Raw genomic sequence first — 23,083 nt, 5'->3', positions numbered from 1 at the left:
CCTTCTTCATGAGTAAAATAACTTTCGTTCAGACTGAAACAAGGCCAAATAATCTCATCATGTTTGCAAGCACTGCTGCCTCACAGAACCAGGGACCTGGATTGATTCCCGGCTTGGGTCACTGTCTGTGCGGAGTCTGCACATTCTCCCCGTGTCTATGTGGGTTTCCTCCGGGTGCTCCGGTTTCCTCCCACAGTCCAAAGACATTCTGGTTAGGTGAATTGGCCATGCTAAATTCTCCCTCAGTATACCCAAACAGGTGCCGGAGTGTGGCGACTAGGGGATTTTCACAGTAACTTTGTTGCAATGTTAATGTAAGCCTACTTGTGACATTAATAAAAACTTTTAAACACAAATCCCTCACCTTCATATCCAACTCTTCATTTCCATTTCTGGAGATAGGTTATCAACCAATATCCATAATAAGCCCAATGACTCCTTCAGTAAGTGTGGCTACACTTCTACACTGTTCCCCGTAAGAACTCTATTCCATTGTCCTCATTTCTCTGGCTTGACAACAGAACCATAGGATCCCGACAGTACAGATAGAGGCCATTCGGCCCATCTAATCTGCACTGACTCTCCGAAAGAGCATCCCATCCAAGCCCACCCCTCCTGCCCATAACCGCACATTTACCATGGCTAATCCACCTCACCCACACTTCTTTGGATATTGGAGGAAACTGGAGCACCCAGAGCAAATCTACACACACGGGAAGAAAGTGTAGACACCACATGGACAGACAGTCACCCAAGGCCAGAATCGAACCCGGGTCCCTGAGGCTGCAGTGCTAATCACTGTGCCACCCATTTTCTTCAACCAAGAACTCTCTCCCACCACAGTCGACAAGGCCCTTGACAGAATGTTTCCCCATTTTCAGCACTCCCCACCCCCAGAAATATATGATAAAGATTCCCCTAGTTCTCAACTTCCACCCCACAAGCCTCAACATCAATTCACCAACATTTGCACAATCTCTAGCCTGATGCAACTTGAAAACACACATTCCCCTCAGCATTCTGAAGCAACCATTGCTTCTGTGACACCTTGATCAACCTCAGTCCCTCCTTCTCTTCCCACAAGATATTTTCAGGCAAGTACAAGAGATACAACACTTCCACTTTTACCTCCTCCCTTCACACCACTCAAGGACCTTCCTGGGGAAACAGCTACTTGTTCCTCTTTCAATTTAGTATCTTGAATTCATAGCTCACAGTGCCATCTCCTCTACACTGGGGAAACCAAAAGCTAATCAATGCCAACTTTGCAGACCTCCACTCAGTCTGCAAAGGGGACAGAGTTTCCAGTCACATTAATCTCCCACTCTGCTTTCAACACTGTTCCAACTAAACAGCAGCAGCCCGAGGAATGGTATCTCCTCTTTTGATCAGGCTCTTTACAGCCTTCCGGATTCAACACCAAGTTCAGCAATTTCAGATCACAGCATCTTCTCCAGTTTTTTTTTGGTTATCAGTTGTTCGTTATGATTCTCCCCTCCTGTTAAAACCTCCTCAATACATAACTTTTGTTTGTTCTTCTGTGCCATTACCATCTTACCTTTTGCCTTGCACCATCACCCTTTTGTTCATGTAATCTCTCCAGCCTTCCACCTACCTCTTCAACCACCACCCCCCCCCCCCCACCCCACTCAATCCCCACCTCTGTACCTGCTTACAACCCATTACACCTCTAAATTTTCCCAGTTCTGAGGAAGGTCAGTGACTTGAAACATCACTGTTTCTCTCTCCATAAATGCTGCAAGACCTGCTGAGTTTTTCCAGCAAGGCCATAGCGCAAGAAGAACCTACCACTTCACAGTTAAGTTTTGTTGCTTACACCACATTTGCATACTTTCAAATCCTTAAAAATAAACTCAAACGACTTTTTTCTTAACCACATTCAATGTCACAGCTGCTGAAGTATTTTTGGCACACTAAGTGGTATGACAGGCGCAATCAAAAACAACTGCAACAGTGGCAAATACCTCACAAAATTGAACCCGATAGCCTCAAAACCTAGAACTTGAAGAGAATGTACTGCAATATCCATTGGCAAATCAGTGTTCCCATAACTTACTGCACATGCTAACACATGAATCAAGGCTAAAGGCTTGCACAAGGAGCTTACATGTTTATCCACAACACTGACTGTCTGGAATTGCTGAGGAAGCCAGTTAGGTTGTAAAGGAAACAGACTTTGTATTCTTCTGCATCACAGGCTTAACATTTCCAAATTCCAACTCAGCTAAATAAAAAGGCAAAGGCAAACTGAAGTGGATTTGCATCACTTTTTCAACCCTCCCCCTGCCTGACCTCTCCTCCATAAAATTCAGCTCATTCAAAACTCTGCCATCTATAGCCTATCCCATATCAAGTACCACTCTCCAATCACCCCCATCCTTGCCACCTTGCATTGACTTCTGGTCCCCTTACACCTACAATAGGTGCATGAGAGAAATCAAAGACTGTTGAGGGAACAAAGAGCAGTACAGAGCAGGAACAGGCCCTTCGGCCCACCAAGTCTCTGCCGGCATTGATGTCTCTAATCTAATATTTTCTTGCCTGTACAAGATCCATATCCCTCTATTCCCTGCCTATCCAGATGCCTCTTGAATATTGTTATAGAATCTGCTTCCACCACCTCCTCCAGCAGTGCGTTCCAGGCATTCACCACCCTCTGTGTCAATAACTTACCCCTTACATCTCTTTTAAACTTTTCCCCCTCTCACTTTCAACCTATGACCCTGAGTAATTGACCCTTCGACCCTGGGAAAAAGACTCTGACTATCCACTCTATCCAAGCCTGGCATAATCTTGTAAACCTCTACCAGGCCCCCCCTCATCCTCCGTCACTCCAATGAAAACAATCCAAGTTTGTTCAACTTTTCTTTATAGTCCATATCCTCCAAACCAGGCAACATCCTGGTAAATCTCTTCTGCATCCTTTCCAATGCATCAACAACATCCTTCCCATTGTGTGATGACCAGAATTGTACACAATACTCCAAATGCAGCCTAACCAAAGTCTTATGCAGCTACAACATGATTTTCCAATCCCTACACTCAATGCCACGCCCGATGAAAGCCAGCATGCCATATGCCTTCTTGGCCACCTGAGTTGCCACCTTCAGGTAACTGTGGATCTGCACGCCTACATCCCTCTGTATGCTAACATTTCTAAGGGCTCTGCCATTTACTGCATACTTTCCTTCTGCAGTCGACCTTCCAAATCGCATCACTTCACGTTTGTCCGGGTTAAATTCCATCTGCCATCTTTCGGCCCAGGTCTCCAGCCGATTTATATCCTGCTGCATCCTCTGACAATCCTCCTCACTATCCGCTACTCCCCCAATTTTTGTATCATCTTCAAATTTACGAGTCAGACCACCTATATTTTCCTCCAAATCATTTATATATATTACAAACAACAGAGGCCCCAGCATTGATCCTTGTGGAACATCGCTTGTCACAGACCTCCAGTTTGAAAAGTACCCTTCCACTGCTACTCTCTGCTTTCTAAGCCCAAATGTGGAGATGCCGGCATTGGACTGGGGTAAACACAGTAAGAAGTCTCACAACACCAGGTTAAAGTCCAACAGGTTTATTTGGTAGCAAAAGCCACAAGCTTTCGGAGTGCTGCTCCTTCGTCAGGTCTGACGAAGGAGCAGTAAGCACTCCGAAAGCTAGTGGCTTTTGCTACCAAATAAACCTGTTGGACTTTAACCTGGTGTTGTGAGACTTCTTACTGTGTTCTAAGCTCAAGCCAGTTTTGTATCCATCTTACCAGCTCACCTCGGATCCCATATGACATCACCTTCTGTATCAGCCTGCCATGAAGAACCTTATCGAAGGCTTTACTAAAGTCCATGTGTACAGGGGTTCAATGAGGTGATGTTGCATCATCAGCATACATGTGAAACCTGGCGTGTTCCAGGATATCAATGAGGGCAGCATGCAAAACGGGATTAGAATAGATAGGTATTTGATAGCAGGCACAGATGTAATGGGCTGAAGGGCCTCTGTGTTGAGAATTGGACGGATAATGAAGATTCTTCACTAACGATTGTGCTTTGTTTACAATACCAGTTGATCAGCAACATTATGAATTTAAATCTGTCCTTCAATAACCTCAGAATAACATACACAAAGATTTTCTACATATCTCAAGCCACAATGAAAACGAGCAACTGAGAGAAAATTCCATTCCTGGAGGCATCAGAAGTCAAGCTGGGCCCAGCTTCCTATCTGGATGGTTCAGAGGAACTGCACGGCATTATTAAGAGCAGAGCATTCTCCAACCAATTTACTCCCCCTCCCTGTACACAAAAATAGATTCAAGTGCTTCACTGCTATTTGAGAATTACTAATAAAGAACAAAAATTGTCCACATAATATTCACAGCACTTCAACAAATCTGTATGTCAAGCATTTTAAGATGTTACACCATGAAAAAAAGTGGTAAATAAATGCAAGTATTGCCGGGTCAAAATCCTGGAACTCCCTCCCTCACAGAACTGTGGGTGTACCTACACGTTAGGGACTACAGTGGTTCAAGAAGACAGCTCACCACACCTTCTCAAGGGCAACTAGGGATAGTCCAGTCAGCAACTCCCACATCCCATAAATGAATTTTTAAAAATAGACAAAGATAACCCCAAAATGAATAGGGTTGCAAGTTGAACATTTTTGAAAGAACTGAGAGTCTTCACTGCTTGCAAATGAACCAATTTGCTTTTTCCTCTCCGATCTCCACTTTACAATGTGACCATTAGATATGTTCAGATAAAGTTGAACAAACCACCCATTTGGTTAGTTGCTTCCAAAACACTGACACTAACGTTTTCCTATTACAGTTTCTAGTTGTTTCATAGGAATCAAATATTCTGGTCTCAAACACTCGTCCTGGCAAACTATTTCACAAAACACAGAAGCATTCATCCTAAATTTGCCTATTTTGTAGTTACATGTACAGTTACAGTTTTGCAAAATGCAGATAATCTATGGATACCTAAAGTACCAGAAGTGCTGAGAGAAACATGTTTTAGTGAGGAGCTGAAGGAAATCAGCATTAGTAGAACATCGAACATAGAAAAACTACAGCACAATACAGGCCCTTCAGCCCACAAAGTTGTGCCGAACATGTCCCTACCTTAGCGATTACTAGGCTTACCTATAACCCTCTATCTTACTAAGTTCCATGTACTTATCTAAAAGTCTCTTAAAAGACCCTATCGAATCCGCCTCCACCACTGTTGCCGGCAGCCCATTCCACGCACCCACCACCCTCTGAGTGAAAAACTTACCCGACATCTCCTCTGTACCTACTCCCCAGCACCTTAAACCTGTGTCCTCTTGTGACAACCATTTCAGCCCTGGGAAAACGCCTCTGACTATCCACTCGATCAATACCTCTCAACATCTTATACACCTCTATCAGGTCACCCCGCATCCTTCGTCTCTCCAAGGAGAAAAGGCCGAGCTCACTCAACCTATCCTCATAAGGCATGCTCCCCAACCCAGGCAACATCCTCGTAAATCTCCTCTGCACCCTTTCTATGGCTTCCACATCCTTCCTGTAATGAGGTGACCAGAACTGAGCACAGTACTCCAAGTGGGGTCTGACATGGGTCTTATATAGTTGCAACATTATCTCACGACTCCAAAACTTAATTCCTCGATTGATGAAGGCCAGTACACCATACGCCTTCTTAACCACAGCCTCAACCTGCACAGCTGCTTTGAGCGTCCTATGAACTCGGACCCCAAGATCCTTCTGATCTTCCACTCTGCCAAGAGTCCTACCATTAACATATTCTGCCATCCTATTTGACCTGCCAAAATAAACCACCTCACACTTATCTGGGTTGAACTCCATCTGCCACTTCTCCGCCCAGTCTTGCATCCTATCAATGTCTCGCTGCAACATCTGACATCCCTCCACACTATCCACAACACCTCCAACCTTTTCGCCATCAGCAAACTTACCAACCCATCCCTCCACTTCCTCATCCAGGTCATTTATAAAAATCACAAAGAGTAAGGGTCCCAGAACAGATCCCTGGGGCACTCCGCTGGTGACTGATCTCCATGCAGAATATGACCCATCTATAACCACTCTTTGCCTTCTGTGGGCAAGCCAGTTCTGGATCCACAAAGCAATGTCCCCTCACTTTCTCAATAAGCCTTGCATGGGGCACCTTATCAAATGCCTTGCTGAAGTCCATATATACTACATCTACTGCTCTTCCTTCATCAATGTGTTTAGTCGCATCCTCAAAAAATTCAATCAGGCTCATAAGGCATGATCTGTCTTTGACAAAGCCATGCAGACTATTCTTAATCATATTATACCTCTCCAAATGTTCATAAATTCTGCTTCTCAGGATCTTCTCCATCAACCTACTAACCACTGAGGTTAGACTCACTGGTCTATAATTTCCAGGGCTATCTCTACTCCCTTTCTTGAATAAGGGAACAACATCCGCAATCCTCCAATCCTCTGGAACCTCTCTCGTCTCCATTGATGATGCAAACATCATCGCCAGAGGCTCAGCAATCTCCTCCCTCGCCTCCCACAGTAGCCTGGGGTACATCCCATCCGATCCTGGCAACTTATCTAACTTGATGCTTTTCAAAAGCTCCAACACATCCTCTTTCTTTATATCTACATGCAGTAGAGAAATGGTTTTGGGGAAATTGATGGGATTGAAGGTAGATAAATTCCCAGGCCCTGATAATCTTCATCTCAGAGCAATTAAGGAAGTGGCCCTGGAAATAGTAGATCCATTGGTGGTTATTTTCCAAAATGCTTTGGACTCTGGAATTCTTACAGATTGGAGGATAACTGAGGTAAGCCTCAGTAAAAAGGGAAGTAGAGAGCAAACATGGAACTATAGACCAATGAGCCTAACATCGGAACTGGGTACTGAGTCTATTAGCAAGAATTTCATAACTCAGCATTTGGAAGGCAGTGGTATACTCGGACAAAGTTAGCATGGATTTACAAAAGGGAAATCATGCTTGATGAATCTATTGGAATTCTTTGAGGATGTAACTAGTAGAGTTGAACAATGGGAACCAGTGAATGTGGTTGATTTCGACTTTCAGAAGGCTTTCAACAAGGTCTGACGTAACAGACTATTATGTAAAGTTAAAGCATATGGGATTGCAGGTAATGTCTTGAGATGGATAGAAAGCTGGTGAGCAGATAGGAAGCAAAGAGTTGGCATAAATGGGTCTTTTTCTGATTGGCGGTCAGTGACTAATGTGGTTCTGCAGAGATCTGTGCTAGGACCCTATTATATATTAATGATTTGAAAGAGAGAACTGAATGTATTATCTCCAAATTTGCAGATGATACAAAGTTGGGTGGGAGGGTGAGCTACAAGGAGGATACAGAGATGCTTCAGCGTGATTTGGACAGGCTGTGTGTGTGGACATCTGCATGGCAGATGCAGTATAATGTGGATAAATGTGAGGTTATCCACTTTGGTAGCAATAATAGGAAGACAGATTATTACTTGAATGGGTGTAATTTGAGAGAGGTGGATACTCAACAAGACCTTGGGAGTCCTCGTGCATCAGTCGCTGAAAGTAAGCGCACAGGTACAGCAGGCAGTGAAGGCGGCAAATGGTATGTTGGCCTTCTAGCGAGAAGATTTGAGTATGGGGATAGGGATGTTTTGCTTCAATTGTATAGGGCGTTGGTGAGGCCATCCCTGGAGTATTGTGTGCAGTTTTGGTGTCCTTATCTAAGGAAGGATGTCCTTGCTATAGAGGGAGTACAGCAAAGGTTTACCTGGCTGATTCCTGGGATGGCAGGTCTGTTAGGATTATATTCACTGGAGTTTAGAAGAGTGAGAGGGGATCTCATAGGAGAGTTAGACAGGGTAGATTCAGAAAGAATGTTCCCAATGATGGAGGAGTCCAGAACGAGGGGTCATAGTTTGAGTTTAAAGAGTAAACCTTTTAGAACTGAGGGGAGGAGAAATTTTTTCACTCAGAGGATCATGAATGTGTGGAATTCACTAACACAGAAAGTAGTTGAGGCCAAAACATTGTGTGATTTCAAGAAGAAATTAAATATAGCTCTTGGGCTAAAGGGATCAAGGGATATGGGGGGGATGGGAGGGGGAGATCAGGATATTGAATTCGATGATCAGCCATGACTAAAATGAATGGCAGAGCAGACTCGAAGGGCCGAATGGCCTCCTCATGCATCTAGTTTCTATGTTTCTAAAGTACCAAGTTGATTAAAAACTAATTATCAGTAAACAAATTAAGATTTGAAAACACTTGTACTTACTATTAGCAATAAAGAAGTGAGGACACCAACAACAATGTTGATAATTCGATCCTGAAAAAAAATGCAAGAAAGATTTCAAGATACATACAATCAGGGTATTAAAATACTATGACCCAAATTAAGTCAGTGGTGTTTGGGAATCTCTTCCCAAGCTATAATGGAGGCTGGATCAGTGAATGTATTCAAGGCCGAGTTCGATTTTTGATCAACAACAGAATCAAAGACTATGGGACAAACAGGAAAGTAGAGTTAAGGCCACATAAGATCATCCATGACGTCAACGATTGGCGGAGCAGACTCAAGACCAAATAGCCAACACCTGCTCCCATTTCTCATGACCTTTAGCACTGGATTTTGTCCCATTTTACCATACAACATCCCCATGTTGCCTGCAAAAATACTCTAACCACAGTCATGCAATGGTCTTTATATATTCCTACAGTGAGATGATGTTAATAAACTAGGAATTCCTTAATGGAATAAATACAACAGAACAGAGCCATCAGGTGCAGCACTAACTGTCTTTATGCTCACAATGACTTCACTAGGACTAACATCTAGTTCAGTATAGCTCAGGCAGGTGTTTAGAACAACATCCATAATATGGAGATGTTAAATAATTAGGGATTAGTGGCTACATTAAGAAGCAGCAAATAAATTTTTGAAAAGGTAAATCAGAAAGAGAAGAGCTGGTAAAAGATATCCAGGTTCGGAATAACTGGAACACTTGAGAAACAATAACATTCCCATCAAAAAATGAAGTTTATAAATGACTGGTTAGTCTTCAGCTGCAGCACTGTGGACAATCCTGCAAAGCACACTTCAGGAAAGATGGAAAGGCCCGAGAGGGGAAACAGAGTGGAAGGTTACCAGGTATGAGATAATGTAGAGAGGCTGAATTGGAACTGTTCTCCTCAGAACAGATAGGGTGAAGAGGTGAACCAATAGAGGTTGAAGATGATGAGGAGAGCTTTTGATAAGGAGTAGATTGAGACAAACCATTCCTTCTGGCAAGTGAGTCAATAACCAGAGGTCAAACCTCTGGCGGCAGGGCGGGGGGGGGGGGGGGGGGTTTGAAGTGGAAGAGAAATGTTTTCACATCCCAAAAACTGAGTGAAAAAATGGTGGAAAATCCCATCAACGATTTTGAAATGGAGTGGGACAAATGCTTCAGGATGAAAAACCTGCAGAGTTCTGGACAACGGTAGTGATCTTATAGAGGTCTATAAAATAATGAGGGGCACAGATCAGCTAGATAGTCAATATCTTTTCCCAAAGGTAGGGGAGTCTAAAACTAGAGGGCATAGGTTTAAGGTGAGAGGTGAGAGATACAAAAGTGTCCAGAGGGGCAATTTTTTCACACAGAGGGTGGTGAGTGTCTGGAACAAGCTGCCAAAGGTAGTAGTAGAGGGGTACAATTTTGTCTTTTAAAAAGCATTTAGACAGTTACATGGGTACGATGAGTATAGAGGGATATGGGCCAAATGCGGGCAATTGGGATTAGCTTAGAGGTTTAAAAACAAAGAGTGCGGCATTGACAAGTTGGGCCGAAGAGCCTGTTTCCATGCTGTAAACCTCTATGAATCTATATGGGACTGAACACCAACTGCTCTGTCAATGAACCAGCATCGGCACGACGGACTGAAAGGCTTCCTTTTGTGCTATAGATTTCTACAATTATGTGAAGTGTGCTAAATAAGCAGTCTCCAAATAGTTAAAAAGATACATCCTTAAATAAAGAAACCATACAAGACCATGGCAGAAAAGGAAATGATGTGGAGATGCCGGCGTTGGACTGGGGTAAACACAGTAAGAAGTCTAACAACACCAGGTTAAAGTCCAACAGGTTTATTTGGTAGCAAACGCCACTAGCTTTCGGAGCGCTGCTCCTTCGTCAGGTGGAGTGGGAGATCTGCTCACAAACAGGGCACAGAGACACAAACTCAATTTACAGAATAATGATTGGAATGCGATTCTTTACAGCTAATCAAGTCTTAAAGGTACAGACAATGTCATTATTCTGTAAATTGAATTTGTGTCTCTGTATGCCCTGTTTGTGAGCAGATCTCCACTCCACCTGACGAAGGAGCAGCGCTCCGAAAGCTAGTGGCATTTGCTACCAAATAAACCTGTTGGACTTTAATCTGGTGTTGTTAAACTTCTTACAGAAAAGGAGATGACAGTTCTGCAATGTTGTAATGTGCTGCTCACTGAGTAAAGGAGGAATCTGGAGCCAGTGTTTCCTCAACATATATCGAGAACACAAACACAGGCTTCCTTTTCCTCCCCACCCACACAGGTGGAAACCAGTTCTCGTCTATATTGAGGTATAATGCCCGAACCTTTCCCAGCTGCTCTCACTTAACTAGAACATGCACTTCATTGTGACAGGATTGCAACATTAACACAAAGATGTGATGGCATAAATGGCAGGTAAAGTATTGTGTGATATATTCTAATAACATCCATTCCATTATCTTATGCCCATTCATCTTTGACAGACTTATTATACATCAAGTGTTACATCCATCCTAAACATGGCATCGGACAGCTGGTGAAATAGCTCCCTATCCAAATTTCTGTGCCCAATCGCTCATTTCACAGCAGTTTACCAGAGTAACTTGTGGAAATTCAGCCACTGTGTATTTAAAATATACAGAGTCTGGTCCAACACCAGTAACAGGGAAAATAATGGATTCAAAGCCAAGAGAAACTGTACAGAAACTTAAACAACCGTAATGTACTTTGAAACAGAAGACCTGACAAAACTCTGGAGGATTTTAAAGATTGAATAAACAGTAATGCTTCCTTTGATGTTCTATAGTCAGACGTTTAGGAAAAAGGGCGATATATACACACACAATGAACAGAATTCAATAGAAAGCATACGGAGGCTCAAGAAGGGAACACTTTCAGCGTTCAGACAAAGTGAAACAACTGAAAGAAGCAATAGAAAAACACCAGTTTGTAGGTTTAGACAGCACCAATCTGCCCACATATTGAATATTGTGCTCAGTTTCTAACCATAACTACAAAAAGGTGCATTTACTGAAAAGCTTGAACTTCAGAACTGATCCCAGGTGTAAAGATAAACAGTGAAGGAGGATTTGCAAAGCTTGATCAGTCCAGAAAGCAAATAGAAGATCCTCACCAAAATATATTATAAACAATACAAAAAATAATCCTCATTCATTTGAAAATACACCAAGACCACATAAGTCAAACGGAAATTAGTTTTAAAAATTTGAAGGAGATAACTGGGGAACAGTTTCATTCAATTAATCATAAATGCTTGGAATCATCTGCCAAGCAGAACAGAGGTAAAAATATATGCATTATTCAAAATACTTGGGAACATGACAGCTTAGGCAATGTAGAAGGATGAACTAACTGTCCTTTCATCCCCCTGGCTTTTCTTGCAGTATGTAAACAGCGAGTTCAACCGTAGAACCACAGAATCCCTGCAGTGCAGAAAGAGGCCAACCGGCCCATCAAGCCTGTACCAACTCTCCAAAGGAGCATCTTACCCAGCCACCCACCTCCCCACCCTATCCTCTTAACCGCACGCATTTAACATGCCCAATCTATCTGACCTGCACATATTTGGACTGTGGGAGGAAACCAGAGCACCCAGAGGAAACCCACGCAGACACAGGGAGAACGTGCAAACTCCACACAGACAGTGACCCAAGGCCAGAATCAAACCTGGATCCCTGATGCTGAGGCAGCAGTGCTAACCACCGTGCCACCCTAGAATCAAATTTTAGTGATTTATATTATCCAGTACTTCAATATGCACTTTCTCTGCAACACTGATTTTGTCCCTATACCAAGCTATAGTGTTTGAAAAACTCATCAATAATGTTAAATAAAACATTAAGCTTTTGCAAGTACACCAATTAATCTTCTCGATCTGACACTGACTCCTTGGTGCATGCTTAATAACAACATTTCAGACTGAGAAGAACTCCTCTGCACAGTATTTATAGCTGGAGTGCAAATGTGTTCTTTGTATTTATGATCTTGCTGCAAGTAGAGATGAAATCTCCCTGTACGTGCTTGTGTTGCAAGAGCAGAAAATGTGACATTACAAATAACAGCAGTAGTAAGTTACCGCTACAATTTCATTTGGTAAAACAAAGCACATATTTTGCTTCCATTTTGGAGAGATTATGCAAAAAAAAAGTCACCACAGTCCCAGATGACCATAGGCTGCTTTCCCTTTTGAGGGGGGAGAGCTGACTGGTGATGATTTAACCTGAGGATCACCACACCTCAGGCAAGGAAGGGGCAAGGTTGGATTGGGGCCTTTGTGAATAAACTCATTATGCACAACACATGAAAACATGCAATGTAACAAAAGCTGATTTGGAAAAGCGGAGACAGTATTAAAGAGCAAACATAAAATGGGCTAAATGGATAAATAGCATGTATTTAAGTGGTGTTGTTGGAACCAATAATATTTCAGCAGATGGTTCACTTTACCTTTGCTGCTACAAGCTCCACATCAGAACTAACATAATCCCACTTTCCTGTTTGTTTTCCTTGTTTAAGAGGTTCTAAATATCAAAAACTAAGAGGTTCTTTCAAATGAAATTTGCAAATAATATTTAATGGTAAGTATCACTCTGTTAATTCTATAGACCATGACATGGCAGCAATTCACAGGATTACTTCAGGTATCGGTTACTTTATCACCATCATAGGACTGGAACAGGAGTAGGCTGTTTGGCTCCTCGAGCCTGCTTCACCTTTCAACAGGATCGTGGCTGATCTGATATTCCGCATATCCACTTTCCTGCACTTACCTCGTAACCCTTGATTCCCTTACTGATCAAAAATCTATCCCATCCTTAAATATACACCAGGACTCCATCCCCGCAGCTCCCTGTGGCAAAGAGTTCCTAACAATCTCACCCCTCAGAAGAAATTCCTCCCCATCTCAGTCTTAAACTGAGACCATGCCTTCTGGTCCTGGACTCTCCCAGGAGGGGGAAACATTCTTTCAGTATTTAGCCGCCTCTTAAGACTCCGATATGTTTCAATGACGTCACCTCTCATTCTTCTAAATTCCGATGAGTAGAAATCAAACTGTTTAACCTTTCCTCAGAAGACAATCCCTCCATACCCAGGACCACCTTAGTGAACCTTCTATGAACTATCTCCAATGAAACAATATCCTGATATATTACTGCTCGGTGCTCCAGATGTGGTCTCACCAGTACACTTGCAGCAAGACTTCCTCACTCTTATACTCTAACCCCTTTGAAATAACGGCCAACATTCCATTAGCCTTCCTGACTACATGCTGCACCTGTCTGCTAGCTTTCTATGTTTCGTGCACAAGTACCCCCAAGTCCCTTTGTGTAGCAGCTTTCTGCAGTTTTCCTCCATATAAATAATACTGTTCTTTTGATCTCCCTTCCAAAATGAACAACTTCACATTTTCCCACATTATTACCACATTTATCACTTACTCAAAAATAATGCATCAATTTCAAACCAAACTTAAAGCAGGCAATGAACAAGAAAAAAAAATCAAATTACTTTGCGCTTCAGTGGAAAACCAAATTTGAAACTATAATACTTTTATCCAAATCCATCTCTAAACTCATCTCTGAATCTTTAAAATTGGAGATCACAATGAACTGTTGTCTTCTATACATCCTTACCCTTGCTGACGTCTCTCCAAACAAGGGCCTGTTGTCTTGCACACTAGTGCCATAAGTCCTTGTGGAATATTCATCCATTGCAATTTTAGATGGTACACTTTCATGCAGACCAAAATCTTGCTTGTGCTCTCTATAAACAAGTTATCCTGAGTACATTATGGAAAATATATTCATTCATGGAGACATCTAATGGAACGCACTTCAGCTGCTGACTACTTCCACTTGTTTTTCATGGTGAATGATTCTGAAATAAAAGAAATAAATGAGTGAGTCATAATGAACTTGTGCCCGTACTGCTCTTTTGGTTTGCTTTGCCTTGTGACAAGATGAATGGTTTCCTTTGTACAAATCAACAGTCTCCCAACAACACACGCCACTGCCAGACCATGTTTTTTCATGTAACTTAATTTTAGTTACATTAAACCATTAAGTTCTTCAAATATACTTAGCGCTATGCAAAGACATGTCTTTATTATTGGCAACAGCAGGCAAACAAACTTCAATATCTAATTTTCTCCACAATGATACCCATTCTAAAAGTAACAGCCACTCCAATAGTTAGTACTCCGATTTGGTTTCAGAAACTATACTGGAGCAGATCAACTCAAAGCTAAATACTGCAAGTGCTGAATATCTGAAATTTAAAACAAGCAGAACAGGGCTGGAAATATTCAGAAGATCCGGCAGTGTCGTAGGAGAGACAAACAAGAGTTTCAGTTCGAAGACCCTTCAGCATGAAATGTTAACGCTGTTTCTCTCTCCACAGATGCTGCCAGATCTGTTGAGCATTTCCAGCAGTTTCTGGTTTAATTACAACTCCAAAAACATTGGATTACACAGAGATCAATGAGCATTGCAATTGGTTAAAGCCATGTTGTAAAATTGATCAATATCTTGCTGCAGAATATTGCATCGAGATTGTCAATAGCCCTTCCATGTAACTGCCAAATTCATGGAATAGTCAAAAAAATCCTCTACTGGATTTGTAACAAAATGGAATTTCCCCAGAGTGATAGGAACAAAAAACTGTTCATTTTGCCCTCCCCACATCCCCTTTCAAGGACTGATGCTTCACTCCAAAGTCTATCCTTATACTGCAGCACAGAGATTTCCACAAAAGTATGTGAAGGATCCTCTACAAATACCAGCTCATGAGGATCGTCTGTCCATAATTTTGAAGAAGGCATTAACTAAACAAAGCAAAACAATGCTACTGCTGCAGAAAAAAAACAGTACAGCTGCTGAAATTAGTGTGCTCACTCAACAAACACAGAAATATTCAAAAACCCAGTGATTACCAACATCCACAGGATCCCCACCCAGAACCCAAAGCGTCAGCAACAGCGGTTAGCACTGCTGCCTCACAGCGCCAGGCACCCGGATTCGATTCCCGGCTTGGGTCACTGTCTGTGTGGAGTTTGCACGTTCTCCCCATGTCTGCATGGGTTTCCTCCAGGTGCTCCGGTTTCCTCCCACCGTCCAAAAATGTGCAGGTCAGGTGGATTGGCCATGCTAAATTGCCCCTTACTGTTAGGGGGGCAAGCTAGGGTAAATGCATGGGGAATAGGGCCTGGATGGGATTGCGGTCAGTGCAGACTCAATGAGCCGAATAGCCTCCTTCTGCACTGTAGGGATTCTATGGTCCGGGAACTCTAATTTGAAAGCAAAAGCTGCTGAAAGATAAAACCTGAAGTGTACATTCCAATTGTGAAGAACGGCTCATCTCCACATGCCATTTCCTCATTTAACAAGATCATTTTTACATTCTTCAGCTTCATAGTATTTACATCAGAATTCTGGGAATCCAACTCAAAATCCTGTACACGATTTCCTTCAACACAGCTTTCAACAAACTAATCTTAAAAAATGAGTTTCAATAAAATGCAAGGCCAGGATTATAATGACCAGGACTTTTATGGCTAGCATGAAGCAACGACACTTGCCACTGACGGGTTAATATTGCCCTCAAGAATCCAGTGATCTATGTGGGTTGGATTTCCCCTTTTCCAAAGTACTTTGATTCTGAAAGAAGTCCAACTCTGGCAACGAGCAGCAGCAATGTCATCAAGCAGTCAATCACACTGAAGTATTCTCACAGATAGCAAACATTGAAGTAAAATGCAGTTCCAACAAAAGATCAACAACCTGAAAATGTAATTGTTTTTCTTGCTCTATGAATGGTGCCTGACCTGCTCTGTTGGGTATTTCCATCCAGGAAGTTAAAAGCACTGATTAACCTTCACTTTTTAATATTTTAACTTTTTAAAAAAATGTTATAAGTAGGCTTACATTAATACTGCAATGAAGTTAGTGAAAATCCCCTAGTCGCCACACTCCTGCACCTGTTCAGGTACGCTGAGGGAGAGTTTAGCATGGCCAATGCACCGAACCAGTACGTCTTTCGGATTGTGGGAGGAAACTGGGGCACCCGGAGGAAACCCATGCAGACTCCGCACAGACTGTGACTCAAGCCGGGAATCGAACCCAGGTCTCTGGCACTGCGAGGCAGCAATGCTAACCACTGTGCCACAGAGAGCACAGATTGGGACATACACAATGGATTAAGTTAGAACCTTTGGTACCAGGGTCAGAGGTTATCTGGCAGTAAATATGAAGTTTTACACTTCAAAATCCAGTTACACCTCCCTCAACAAACCGTAACTTTTAATGGAAAGTCTAAGAGCGTAAAAGTGGGAGTTCACATCAATTCAATAATTTCTACTTGATTGCAGTCTACACGGACCTCAACAACACACCTTATGGGAAAAAGCCAGCACGTTTCCAAGTTTAACCATATGTACGTGGACCCTAGAAGTTTCAGAAGAGCAATGATGGCAAACACTGGGGATTGATTCACTGTCATTGCTATCACTAAATCCAGGTCATTCTTGCTGAACAACAGGCCAGCTTTATTCACATTATAGTTGTTCATTCCAATAAAATCTTTCCTGATAGCCTAACTAGAACCAAGAAGCTCTGATTAGAAGTGCAACAAGGATCAGTACAACAGCCTCAGCCTTTTACAATCTATGGTACAATGGTTTAGATAAGTTTTTCTCTCTCGCTCTGTCTTATTTGCTGATGATACAAAGCTAGGTGGAAAGGTAAGCTGTAGGGAGGACACAGAGGTCGCAGAGATAAAGGCTGGTTAACTGAGTGAGCAACAAGTTGGCAGATGGAGTCTCATGTGGGGATGAGAGAGATTATTCACTTTGGTCTTAGGAATAGAAAGATTTTTTTAAATAAAGGTGTGAAACTGATAAATGTTGATGTTCAAAAGGGACAAGGTTAGCATGCAGGGACAGGATTGAAGAAGTCTTGCAATGATTTTACAGGGCTTTGGTGATACCACATCTGGAATAGAATCATATAACAGAATCATAGAGTCCCTACAGTTTTGGTCTCCTAGTCTGGGGAAGGACATTCTTGCTATTGAGGGAGTCTAGCGAAGGTTCACCAGACTGATTCCTGGAATGGCAGGACTGACATGAAGATAGATTGGATCAACTGGGCTTGTACTCACTGGAATTGAGAAGAATGAGAGGGGATCTCATAGAAACACTTTAAATCCTGATGGGACTGGACAGGCTAGATGCGGGAAGAATGCTCCTGATGTTGGGGAAGTCTAGAACTAGGGGTCACAGTCTATGAATAAGGGGTAAGCCATTCAGGACTGAGATGTGGAAGAATTTCATAACTCAGAGTTGTGAACCTGTGGAATTCTCTACCACAGAAAGCTGTTGGGGCCAGTTCATTAGATATGTTCAAGAAGGAGCTGGACGTGGTGGCCCTTGTGGCTGAAGGGATCAAGGGGTATGGAGAGAAAGCAGGAGTGGGATACTGAAAGTGCATGATCAGCCATGATCATATTGAATGGTAGTGCAGGCTCAAAGGACCGGGTGGCCTAATCCCAGACCTATTTTCTATGTTTCTAAAGCCTAATGATGCTCTGCTGAGCCAGGACTTGGTAAAAGTATCCCTCGAGATTGAATGTCAGGTTGTTATTTTTTGATTACATCACGGATTTTGAACACATCACAATGACCCAATGAACCAGCATAAAGACCACAGATATCAGCAGGGTTTCTCTGTAGTCTTTGGTTCACTATGCTCTGCTCTGGAAGGTCTAGTGACAAAGTGGGTAATATCCCTGCCTCTGAGTCAGAAGCTCCAAGTTCAGGTCACACTCCAGGACAATTATGGTGCATTCATAACATATAGGTTGACTATCAGTGTAAACCCTTCCAACAGAGATTCCTGGTCAGCCATGTGATGGAAAGAAAGTTGGAACACACAGACAGACACTTTCAAAGCTCCAAGCAGATGAGTCAACAACAATCTTTAGCCCTATGAAAAAAAAATATTAATGTAAAAAGGAAATCAATCAGTAGAATTGCTTTATAGTCCTATAATTAGTTTATATACAGAACAAAATTAAAGTAAAAGCATTGATAAGTTCTTAAGAATGCTGTGATTCTAATCAGTCTCGCAATATACTTCAACGATGATGCATGGTGAATGACTGGATTGCATTACTGCCATCTGTATGCTGTCCATTTCCTCAGTACTTTATATAATAAACCCACAAACAGAAAAAACGACAAAAGGAATTATTTAAGAGGAAGCTAGGTAATTCAGCTGTCTGGGTTTGAAGATGTTTTCCCCTTTCTAAGGTGTTATATTTTGCTTCCTTTGCTATCTGAAGATAGGCAATGCAAAGAGAAGTTAGAAGTAAAGCAATTAATATTTCATGGCTAAGATATCTTCCGGAAGGCTGTGGTTTCCTTTTCCCCTCGACTGAAATCTGGTCACCCACTTGCACAGCAGCTCCTAGCTCGAATTTACAGGTTGCTGCTTCTACAGCAGGGAGAGGACAACATGGAGTACTACTCTTTCAGAGGTGGCACAAAGGACTAAATACACTTATGTTAAATTGGATGATCAAATAATGAAAAGCATATTAAGCTCTACTCTGTTGCATATTTGAAATCAATAGGAGTCACTGGCTGAGACCACATCCTTATCAGTTCATTCTGTCAGCTGTGGTCTGGACGGTAGCAACCTTGCTCAAGTCAGAAGGTTGTGTGTTTAAGCCTCACACCATAAACCTGAGCACAGGATCCACACTGACACTCCACTGAAGTACTGAGGGACTGCTACACTGTTGGAAGCGTGTTTTTTTTGATGATCCTGTCTGCACTCTCGTACAAGATTGCATGGTGCTGTTTTGAAGAGGAGCAAGGAAATTCTCTCCAACGTCCTGGATAATATTCATCCCTCAATGAACATCACAAAATCAGAATACCCTCTATCCGGTCATTATCACATTGCTGTTTGTGACAGCTTGTTGTGTACAAATTGGCTGCCACTTTGCCTCCGTTACAAGGGATTGCACTAAAATATTTAATTGGCTGTAAAGCACTTTGAGACATCCCGACAATATATAAATACAAATCTTTCTTTTGATGTTTTATTTTCTCTGAGGTACCATGCAGCACAGCACATACTGAATGGCAACTTGTGTGCTGTACAGCAAATCCCAAATATCTGAAATAAACTGACACAATCTAGTTTCCAGAACATTCTGGATATTTCTATATTAATTATAATAATAGCCCTGCTTCAACATTGAGCAGATATAATAATTCTGTAATGTAGCTAAATGAGCAAAATTTCGAAAGTTATTTTTGGATAGTGAATATTAGAGTTTGAAGTTGGATTTGTGCTTAAAACCCTCCTGTCCCTTAGCCGCTTTTCCAATTTGCTTTGTGCTACTTTTCAAATTCATCTATTTTTCTCAAAATGTCTCCCACAACTGCAGTCATTGACAAAATTGTAATCACTTAGGGTTGCATTTACAATAAAACCATTGAATTAGCATTTCACAAAAAAGTGTCTCACTACAGAGTCAATTCAAACCTCAACACCCGATTTATAACACACTAATTTTAATACTGCACTAGCGTCATGTACTCTTAGAAACAGATACTGCTGGGACGGCATGGTTGGCGTTGCTGCCTCAGCGCCAGGGACCTGGTTCGATTACCAGCTTGGGTCACTGTCTGTGTGGAGTCTGCACGTTCTCCCCGTGTCTGCGTGGGTTTCCTCCGGGTGCTCCGGTTTCCTCCCACAGTCTGAAAAACGTGCTGATTAGGGTGCATTGGCAGTGCTAAATTCTCCCTCAGTGTACCCGAACAGGTGCTGGAGTGTGGCAACGAGGGGATTTTCACAGTAACTTAATTGCAGTGTTATCGTAAGCCTACTTGTGGCTAATAAATAAATAAATAAAGATACTGCAATGGGAAGATTATACAGCTAATATGCTGTTTAGATTCAGAGCACATGGGCTGGTTGGGACACTCAAGACTGCGATTATCTTTCAACAAAATAAAAGCAGCTGCAAAATCCACCACTTCACAAATAAAACAAATCTGAGGGCTGTGAGGAAATGGCATAGAAAAGGAGTTGAGGCTGGCATAGATCAGCCATGATCGTATGGAATGGTGGGGCAGCCTTGAAGTGCCTGGTGGTCTACTCCTGCTTCTATTTCTTGTATCCCTTCTTCAGAAGCCCAAAGATTGAAATGCAGCTGACAGTAGCCAGCGTTATCCACAATCAGCTTCACCTTCACTCGTAAAGGCCTGATGTGTAGCTTGCTCTGTACGGGTGGGGAACAAACGCTATTATGGGACTTTGAAAGCTAATAGTGGATTTGTCAGCTCTGCTTCTAGCCAGCCATGACCGAAAGCAGCGAGTGGAAGAGTAAACTAGAAGCATTGTGAAAGACTGATATCAGCTACAACATTACCCTCTCACAAGACAGCACCATGAAACCACAGCTAAATAGACACGGTGGAGTCAGAGAAAAATAAATGCAAACCTTTAGTGTGAAGATATAAAGTGACACTTCAAACTATTGTTAACTCTCATTGTAGAGGAAGTACTATTTTTCCCTTAATTGTTCCGTAATGGCTGCATTTCAATGTGTATCTAATACTTCCACAGTCCAAAAACTTGCCAAAAAACAAAATTTTTCACAGTGCAACATGCAATACATCAGATCCTAGACTTAAACAGGCTGGTATATCAAATCAATGTATAAGCAAAGTGTGGAATCATTTTCCCCTAACTTTTACTCATAACGCCAAGGAAAGCACAATATATGCAAGCAGTCAGCAGGTTGTCAAGCAGATACCAGTGCTCCTGATCTGGTAGCACCCAAAGAGAGAGAAAAAATATTGCTGAAAAGAGACAAGTTGCCAAAGTTTTTCATCTTGCATTCATCAGGACAGATGCAAGAATACCAAATTTCAAATAGCCACAACAGTTTATATGCCAGGAGAAAAGGGTGCTGATTGGTTGGCAAATTGATTCTGATTGGTCAAGACATTGCCATAGAGAAAACAGGGAACTACAAAGGCTTCCCAAACTCCCGGGTAATTCGAAAAGGAGCACAGCTTGGACATTTTTTGCTGTTGAGGAGAACAGGTCCCTGCGTGTAACGTACGTCATCTCCAGTAAGTGTAAATGAGCCACATTATGAGCTCGACTGATTATTTTAATTTGGTCGGTGTAGTTGTGAGCACACTCGGGGCTGTTGAGCAAGTGCTACCCAATCACAGAATCCCACCTAACAGTAGACATTTGGTTTTGGGTTTGCGAGCATGGACTGGTTGAGTATGGTCTATACTCGGCTTATCACAAAAACAACCGAAGGAACAAAGAATAGGCAAAATACTATGGATACCGGAATCTGAAACAAGAAGGGAGACTGCTGGAAAATCTCTGTAGGACTGGCAGTATCTATAAGGAGAGAAAGCAGAGTTAAGGAACATGCTGTTCGAGTTGATCAGCCAATTGCTGGACGTATGGCCTCCATACCTGGCATCACTCCGGCACATTCATTCATACACTAAGTTACAGAGTCATAGAGTTATACAGCACGGAAACAGGCCCTTCAGCCCAACTCATCCCTGCAGACCAGGGTTCCTAAACTGAACTAGTCCCATTTGCTTGCATATGACCCATATCCTTCTAAACCATTCCCATCCATGTACCTGTCCAAATGTCTTTTAAATGTTGTAATTGTACCCACCTCTACTGCCAGCTCAAGTGTGGTATCGAATCTACAGTGTAGAAGGCCATTTGGCCCATCGGGACTGCACCAACAACAATCCCACCCAGGTCCTATCCACATAACCCCACATATTTATCCTACTAGTCCCCCTGACACTCAGGGGCAATTTGTCATGGCCAATTAACCTAACCCTCACATCTTTGGACTGTGGGAGGAAACTGGAGCACCCGGAGGAAACCCACGCAGACACGGGGAGAACATGCAAACTACAGATAGTGACCCAAGGCTGGAATTAAACCTGGGTTCCTGGCACTATGAGGCAGCAGTGCTAACCACTGTGCCGCCTAGAACATTTTTAGGACTGATGGCAGCATCCTGTTATCGGAAACTACAACTCGCAAAACCACTGCACAGTAGCAATGTGAAGCAGTTTGCTTAGCTAAAGACTGTTACATGTGGACCTGAAAAATGCAACTCTCCCACAAATTATCCGAGAAAAGCAGAGTATTTTAAAACATTTGAGCAACAGGTTAAACAAGACATTTGATTATGAATGGTTCTTGTCAAACATCTGTTTGTTGCTAGACCTGCCGAGCATTTCTTGCACTTTTTGTTTTTACACCCAGTGTTATATCGCCGACAAGCCAGCAACAGAAACCAACATAGCCGAGTTAAACAAGATGTGGAGATGCCGGCGTTGGACTGGGGTGGGCACAGTGAGAAGTCTCACAACACCAGGTTAAAGTCCAACAGGTTTATTTGGAATCATGAGCTTTTGGCGCGCGACTCACCTGATGAAGGAGCAGTGCTCCAAAAGCTCGTGATTCCTAATAAACCTATTGGACTTTAACCTGGTGTTGTGAGATTTCTTACTGAGTTAACTAAGGGAAAGGAAAGTGTTTCAACAAACTCAAAAATATGTTTCTCACATCACCAAACAAACAGTCAGAGAAACCAATACAATCAGCCAACATGAGACTCACACAATAAATCTCACATAATATCCTCAATATGAGATTAATTGCAATA

The 23,083-nt window shown here is 42.3% G+C and overlaps 1 protein-coding gene across 1 annotated transcript in view; it reads right to left on the bottom strand.

The window, feature by feature from the left end:
* tmem243b (transmembrane protein 243, mitochondrial b) overlaps positions 1-23,083 on the bottom strand; it is a 36,091-nt gene that overhangs the window by 10,693 nt on the left and 2,315 nt on the right. The window contains exons 2-3 of the mRNA XM_078235998.1: positions 13,978-14,221; positions 8,306-8,356 (exon numbers count right to left, since the gene is read on the bottom strand). Of these exons, the coding sequence (XP_078092124.1) occupies positions 8,306-8,356; positions 13,978-14,055 (129 nt within the window). The 5' untranslated portion in view covers positions 14,056-14,221. The remainder of the gene's footprint in view (positions 1-8,305; positions 8,357-13,977; positions 14,222-23,083) is intronic.

This window comes from Mustelus asterias, chromosome 19 (assembly GCF_964213995.1).
Source record: "Mustelus asterias chromosome 19, sMusAst1.hap1.1, whole genome shotgun sequence".
In the NCBI taxonomy this organism is placed as follows: domain Eukaryota; kingdom Metazoa; phylum Chordata; class Chondrichthyes; order Carcharhiniformes; family Triakidae; genus Mustelus; species Mustelus asterias.
The sequence above is the reverse complement of the archived record's forward strand: the minus strand, read 5'-3'. Positions and strand labels throughout refer to the sequence as shown.